This window comes from Oncorhynchus keta, chromosome 32 (assembly GCF_023373465.1).
Source record: "Oncorhynchus keta strain PuntledgeMale-10-30-2019 chromosome 32, Oket_V2, whole genome shotgun sequence".
NCBI classification, from domain to species: Eukaryota; Metazoa; Chordata; class Actinopteri; order Salmoniformes; family Salmonidae; genus Oncorhynchus; species Oncorhynchus keta.
The window spans coordinates 2,633,970-2,642,269 of NC_068452.1; the positions used below are offsets into that span (position 1 = coordinate 2,633,970).

Sequence of the window (8,300 nt, forward strand, 5' to 3'; positions counted from 1 at the left end):
TTTAGCAAATATCCAACGCGTACCAAACAAACCACTTTCCAGACACCATCTTTGGTTGAATCTTTTGCCCATTTGTTAGCAGCAAAGCAAAGATAAAAACACTGAAATAATCACATGAAGGCCCATTACCATAGGCAAAATCATAGTTCCAAGGTGTAAACAGTGACATGTATGCTCTCCATACCTGTTCATTTCCACTTCCTGGACACCTGCGTGCCTACACACATGTGACCCATGACCCAAGATATAGAGCACCACAGTGAAGGTGTCATAATACCCAATAAACCTAGCAGTCAAACAGGGAAATGGTTCCAATCGTTTTTCCACTATTCCTTTTTCCCGTAGGGAATTTTAGAAAAACTTAAAATAAGGGCTGGGTTTCGTGTAGGCTAATCATGGCATGGTCCTTCTGTAGCTCAGTTGGTAGAGCATGGCGCTTGTAACGCCAGGGTAGTGGGTTCGATCCCCGGGACCACCCATACGTAGAATGTATGCACACATGACTGTAAGTCGCTTTGGATAAAAGTGTCTGCTAAATGTCATATATTATTATGACGTTTTGATTGCCATGTAAATGTCTCTTGGACAAGGTAACTTTTATCAATATATTCGGCTCTATTTACTCTCAGATTTAAAAATATTATTTAGCATCAAAGTAGACTACAAATCCCTGGAAGCTCCTGCACATCATCTCTCGCTACAACCTCATCTTATTGCATTTGTATTATTCTGTATGTAAATCCGAGACACTCCATTTATACACCCACCCATCCACCCCGACCAACCACCCTACGTTCGTTTTGCCTTAAGTAACCATCTGTCTTATGTAACCACAGCAAACGTAACATATCATACTAATTTCAGTATCCCAGACCTACATTTACTATGTTACATCTCGTCTATGAGACCAGGCTGCTACCTGACACCTTTGCTAACAGGTAGTGTGTAAATGTAAAACTTACACAAGACACTTCCCAAAATTGTCAATTTAAAGAAATGTAGCCAATGTATTCATTCATAAATTTAGCTAACATTAGACAGTTAATCCAGAGATTCTTACCTTTGCCTCGATTCGGCAGTCTTTTCCAGATCAATATGGCATTTGTAGTTCTTTAAGATAGCCACATTAGCAGCTAATTGGCATTTCATTTTGTGGGTAAATACAGGCGAATATATTGATAAAAGTCACCTTGTCGTAGAGAGATTTACACTGTTATCAAAACGTCATGTCAGGGTAAGCCTCCACGAAAGACCGCCCTTATTTTAAGTGTTTCTAAATTCCCCTATGGGAAAAATGAATGGTGGAAAAGAGTGGTTTGAACTGGTATAAAACCAAGGTTACTTCCACCTGCAGTTGTGGAATGTTTGCTCACAAGTATAATTCATTGGCTGATCCCTCCCGATGACCAGGATGGAATAATGTGATCCTTCCTTAACCCATAGGAAGACCCACCAATATGACTACTCCAAAATGGTGAATGTTCTTAATGGTGCTGCCCCTGCTAAAACAGGATTTTGGGCCCTAAAGTCCACTATTTATCTCTATGGCCAAGTCAGAGATGGAAGAGAAAGAGAAACATTTCATAGGTTCCTTTTTTCTGGTTCATATACAGTCACAGTTATCGCATTAGTGCTTATGGGAGAGCCACCCAGATGCTCCAAAGATTTTGCATAATTTTAGCCAGTAGTTTTGAAAGTAGTGCTCAGCAGCCAAAACGTGTCCCGGAAAATATGTACTACGTCATCCATTTCATATGATATTTTGCGAATTCCAATTTGTATAATTTGTTACGAATTGGTTACTGTTTAAGATCCCTGACTGCATCTTTAAGTATACCGGAAATGGGACATTATTTTCCAATGGTTAACAGGCTTTATGGATATCTTAATTTATCCACCATCTTAGAGCCTAGTGTATAAAAATCTGTAAAATATATACAAAGATAGACAACACAAAAAGATCATTTTTGTTGATTTTAACACACTCTTCTGGCAATAGAGCAGACTTACACTGCAGGACCTATTTGAAGTCCTTCCCCACCGATCTCGACAAAGCCACAAAGTTGGAAGCACAAAATCGTCTAGAATGTCATTGTATGCTGTAGCTGTAGTGGTTAGAGCGTTGGGCCAGTAACTGAAAGGTTGCTAGATCGAATCCTTGAGCTGACAAGGTAAACATATGCCGTTGAACAAGGCAGTTAAACCCACTGTTCCTAGGCTGTCATTGTAAATAAGAATTTGTTCTTAAATGACTTGCCTAGTTAAAAAAATGTAAACTTGTATTAAGGGGCCTAGCCCGAACCATGAAAACAGCCCCAGACCATTGTTCCTCCTCCACCAAACGTTACAGTTGGCATGATATATTTGGGCAGATAGCATTCTCCTGGCATCTGCCAAACCCAGATTTGTCTGTCAGACTGCCAGATGGTGAAGCGTGATTCATCACTCCAGAGAACGAGTTTCCACTGCTCCAGAGTCCAAAGGAAGCAAGCTTTACACCACTCCAGTCGACGCTTGGTTATCTTAGGCTTGTGTGAAGCTGCTTGGCCATGGAAACTGATTTCTTGAAGCACCAGATGTGTCATGCCTGCTCCTACTGCCACTCTCTGGTGCTCAAGGGCACCAGGCTGCCCTTCATTACGCACACCTGTCACCATTATTACGCGCAGCAGCGCTCATTGGACTCACCTGGACTCCTTCACGATGTTGATTGCCCCCTCTATATCTGTCTGTTCGTCAGTTTTGTACCCCGTGTCAGCATTATTGTCGTAATGTCACACTGGTCTGGTTTTGATTGATGTCCATTTTCCATTAAATGTTCACTCCCTGTACTTGCTTCTCGTCTGCAGCGTCTGTCCTTACACAAAGAGTTATTATGCTGACGTTGCCTTCAGAGGCTGTTTGGAACTCGGTAGTGAGTGTTACAACGCAGGAAAGAAAAATTTTACGTGCTATGCGTTTTAGCACTCTGCGGTCCCATTCTGTGAGTTTGTGTGTCCTACCACTTCACGGCTGAGCCGTTGTTGCTCCTAGAGGTTTCTACTTCACAATAACAGTACTTACAGTTGACCTGGGCAGCTCTAACAGGGCAGACATTTGAGAAACTGACTTGTAGGAAAGGTGGCATCATATGACTGTGCCACATTGAAAGTCACTGAGCTCTTCAGTAAGACCATTCTACTGCCAATGTTTGTCTATGGAGATTGCATGGCGGTGTGCTCGATTGTATACACCTGTCAGCAAGGGGTGTGGCTGAAATATCCGAATCCACTCATTACAAGGGGTGTCCACATACTTTTTTCACATATATTATAGGCGTTTTGGCTCCATGTTATAGCCAATGAATGGGATATGGAAGCATTACCAGAGATACAATATGCATGGTATTCACTTCATTTTTTCTTAAAAAATGGTCAAGTCAGAAATATCAAAAAAGGCATATTATATAGTGCAGTTAGGTCTACTGAATGGGGGAAAAAAACATGAGTCATGCGTAAAATATGATTAATAACTCTTAATTAACTGGGTCACAATCTAAATCATGAAATACAAATGCACCATAATACCCCGGAAGTAACAATAACAATAGTAGTAGTAATAATAATAATAAATACATACAATATATATATATATTAAGCTAATAAAAGGCTAATGTGACAAAGTCAATATTCATGATGAAATATAAACTGCCGTTTCGATTAGCAATATGAAAACTACGATTATATGGAAGCCTTGGATTATGTTATCTACGTGATAATCAGATTAACTTGATCATTAGTTTGTTGTTCCTTCGTTTGGCACTTAATTAGCCGTATCTATCTTGTTATCGATAAACTACCAGTGGATGTCGTTGTTCACTCTTTTTTACGCGGGAGTGTCACTCCTCAAGATGACCTCAAGCTCTGCAGACGCTCCAATCGTCCTTCACTTTCTCCACAGTCAGTGCGGCAGACAGAGATAGAGGGATAGAGGAAGGGAGTGAGTGAATGAGAAAGACGGGCACACAGGGAGTGAAACAGACAGAGCGAGAGTTGCGGCTCTTACATCTAGACGCGTGTAGATATTTTGCTCCCGGAGATTCCAAATAAAACAAACAAGAACACAACAGATCGCGCTTGTGACAGGAAAGGCACCCGACAGAGATATTTGTATGACTTTTCTGCCTAGCTGAATTATTATTCCGAGGAATAGTGTCATATGTGGAGATTTCTTAACCTCGTAAGCCCATTTATTTCACTTAATAGGTGCATTATGAAAGGCTAATGTTATAAATCGATACATTTCTCCTGACAGTGTGTTCACATTAATAACGGTTCAAATGATATTTTCTGTAGGCTTATCATGTGATGTAATCTATATGAAAATATTATTCGATCTATGTGCATGGTAAATTCAATTATCTATTGAGGTGTTGCTTTTCTATTTTAATTCATAGCTTTACATCTGCCGTGCTCTTTTGGACATCTTGCAAAAGTGTCTTATTTATTATCTCTCTTTTCAGGGAACGGCTGGCGTTTTTCAGCGCACGAACAAGGAATACGATGCTAAGGATTTTGGATCCCGTGGTCACTGTCGTGACCATTTCCTTTGTGGTCGAGGGGGTGCTCGGTGGCTACGGGATGAGCATGTTCGCCGCGCAAACATCCCCCCCGGACCCTTGCTACGACGAGAACGGTAACCCGAGGAGATGCATCCCCGATTTTGTGAACTCTGCTTTCGGAAAGGAAGTCCGCACTTCCAGCACCTGTGGTAAAACCCCGGGTAGGTACTGCTTGGTAACAGAGAAGGGCGATGAGAGAAATAGGAACTGCCATACGTGCGATGCCTCGGACCCCAAAAAGTATCACCCACCGGCATATCTAACGGATCTCAACAACCCCCATAATCTCACATGTTGGCAATCGGAAAATTACATCCAATACCCTCAAAACGTCACCATAACACTGTCACTGGGCAAGAAATTCGAAGTCACCTACGTAAGCCTGCAGTTCTGCTCACCTCGACCCGAATCTATGGCTATCTTCAAGTCTATGGACTATGGCAAATCTTGGGTACCTTTCCAATACTATTCGACCCAATGCAGAAAAATGTACACCAAACCGAGCAAGGCCACCATTACCAAACAAAACGAACAAGAGGCGATATGCACAGACTCCCACACGGACATGCACCCTCTATCCGGCGGTCTCATTGCCTTCAGCACTCTGGACGGCAGACCGTCGGCGCACGACTTCGACAACTCGCCGGTGCTCCAGGACTGGGTCACCGCCACCGATATCAAGGTGACGTTCAGCCGATTGCACACTTTCGGTGATGAGAACGAGGATGACTCGGAGCTAGCCCGGGACTCTTATTTCTATGCGGTGTCCGATCTGCAGGTTGGCGGTCGATGCAAATGCAATGGCCACGCTTCGCGGTGCGTAAAAGACAGGGATGGAAACCTTGTTTGTGAGTGCAAACATCATACCGCGGGACCGGAGTGCGACAGGTGCAAGCCTTTCCATTATGATCGGCCGTGGCAACGCGCAACAGCGAGAGAAGCCAACGAATGTGTCGGTAAGTCAAAACTTTATAATTGTCTCCAAAAACCATCCACATGATCTTTAAGGACTGCAGAAGTTTCTTCTCCACACAATGCCTGTATCACAAGCAAAAATACATTTGGCATAAATGTTATTATTGAGTGACTCTTGTTTGTACAGTCATGAGAGATTTGTCTGTTTTTAAATTTGGTAATGTTGGTATTGGTTGGTTGAGTTAATTGCTAAAGTCAGTTCTGATGAAAAACAAAGATTCAGACATGCCTTTTATTCTCTCTGGATGAAAGTTGTCGAAATACTATTAAAAATTAAAAATGGGATTATAGCACATCATATTACGCACCAACAAGTACACACACACAAGTTTTTCAAAACCTTTTACAAAAGGTTTCCAACTCCAAAGGCTCGAGGAAAAATTGCCTATCCTTTGTTGTAGTTTATATAGTTATGTAAAACAATTTAAAATCCTTATTAGTATTAAAATGTTATTATAATAATATAATAATAATAATTATTATTATTTAGTCTCGAAATGAATTTTTATAGTTGTAAGCATTTTATTACACTATGTCAATTTTAGTCTGATCAGCCCACGCTGTATTAATAGTACATGCCTTCATTAAAACACGATACTGATGTGATTTGAAAATGTAGGCTATAAAAAAACAAGTCTGTACGGTTGTTAAAGAAGTCTGAATTAAGTATAAATCTAAACCACCGTTCGGCCCACCACAAAATGCACCTTTTTAAATGAAATTATGCCGCGCGTCCATGCACATAAAAATGCACATGCAAATGCCTTCTCAATTTGAAAACCTAAAAGCCCATTACCGCCATAGCTCAAATGGAGGTTTACAACAACCACCCACTTCAGAAAGACCGCCGCATCACAAAGTCTAATCATTCACCGCGTTGAAATGTTTCTCATGGGGAAAATTGATGTACAGTTCCAACTTTATGGCTGCAATAAAGCGACGCACCGTAATTTATTTAAAGAGCATTTAAACTGCACCACCACAGTACTTGAACACAGACTTCTCTGCCCATTTAATTATCGTCTGAATCAAAGTTAAATATAGGTCTAAATTACGTTAATTTATGCATCCTAAAACTGTTGTAAAAAAAAAGTATATTTAAAAAAATAAGCATTATTTCATCCCGAAACTATTATGATTGTGATTATTATTATTGTTGTTGTTATTATATCAAATTAAATTGCCATTTTTTAAAACATTACAATATGAATTTGCCTACCTTGGAAACAATCTGCAAAATGTTCATCCACCTATTAAGCCTAATACTCAAATATATGTGATAATATTAGGCACTCATTATTAATTACACCCATAACCCGTTATCATTACTATTGTAATCATTCTAAATATGATTAAGAGGCTACTTATTAGTATCCATATGATCCGCTTTGTATTATGTGCTGGTCTTCAACTATATCATCGGACATAGTTTATTCGTGTGAACACTTTCGGCCTACAAAGAAGAAAAGTAATCGGAGTAGATATGGAATCATATCCTCAATGAACCGGCCCATTTAGATTTATGCTTCCCCGTCTGCCCCCATGAAGACTAATAAAGCACATAGAGGAAGTTATCACATCGTGGCTTTCATTGAACTCATTCCACACGCTATTTCCAACAGCGAGGCTACATCGGCTGCTATAGAGATAGGGACAATGCCGCAGCAGGATCAAAGATGTGGTAGTTGCTTTTTATTGTCAGACATACCTAAGACCCACTTAAAGATAATATGTATTCATGCTTAGAGTAGGAGAGAGACGGCACGCATGAGCTTGGTGAGAATGTGAGTGCTACTGGTTTAGATAAAGGAGAATGAATTCTTGGACAAGTGTAGTCTGATATTGACTTGGCTGTGTGTTGACTGTCTAGCAAATATTGCATACGATTTTATCATGAGGAGCGTGGTTAAAAGTTGCGATTATGCATTGTTGATGTAAGCGAAGAGAATTGATTCCTTGTGAAATATCTCACCCCTTATAAGCCAAGTAACTGCCCGATGCATGCTTGCTTTCAAGGTTAACATGAGAGGTAGGCCTAGTGGGGGGTGGTTCTCTAACCGTAGTACCCATCAACCGCGTTGCTGCATAATGTATGTGTCAGTACTCTATGTCAACTCTGCAAATTTGCAGTATTTCATTGGCATTGTATACCCAACATCTAGTAGTTCAAGACTCAGAGCATGCAAAGGCATCTCGTAGGGCATGCACTGTGGATACAAATAGGCCTGTGTGTCTCAAGAGACAATGCTGATGGAAAAGATGTCCACGATGATGAAGGTGGATGAACCTCCACTTCTCACTGTAACCCACTCTAGATTGGATTTGCGATTTTTAAATATCGCCCTACAGTGAATGGTGAGAGGAGGCTCCTCATTCCACCCCATATTGTTTGCATCAGAGAGCCCCTACAGTCAAATGAACGGACTCAAACTCCCTTTTGTCTCGGTAGTTCTATTTCACAGTGGTTGGGGGAAAGTGGTGCGGTGTTGTTTGACAGTCATCCATGGCACATGTCGACTGTTTTGACACATAGCAGGTGTTTAAAAGGGTTTTGTTTGCTGTTTGTTTCCATTCCCACAGAGTGGTTCTCTGCGGCAGATAAACAGGCTTGAGCCTTGTGGAAATATCTACGCTTTTACTATGCTGACTGGCTACGAATACACTTTGGAGAAGGTCACCCCAGTTGTGTATAAAACTGTGAGATGTTACCTCAATTAAGAGAGCT

At 40.9% G+C, this 8,300-nt stretch overlaps 1 protein-coding gene across 2 annotated transcripts in view; it reads left to right on the forward strand.

Annotated features, from left to right (window-relative positions):
• Positions 1-3,954: 3,954 nt before the first annotated feature.
• LOC118371627 (netrin-1) overlaps positions 3,955-8,300 on the forward strand; it is a 107,312-nt gene continuing 102,966 nt past the window's right edge. For both annotated transcript variants that reach the window (XM_052490324.1, XM_052490325.1), the window contains exons 1-2: positions 3,955-4,218; positions 4,502-5,556. In XM_052490324.1, coding sequence (XP_052346284.1) covers positions 4,542-5,556 — 1,015 coding nt within the window. In that variant the 5' untranslated portion in view covers positions 3,955-4,218; positions 4,502-4,541. The remainder of the gene's footprint in view (positions 4,219-4,501; positions 5,557-8,300) is intronic.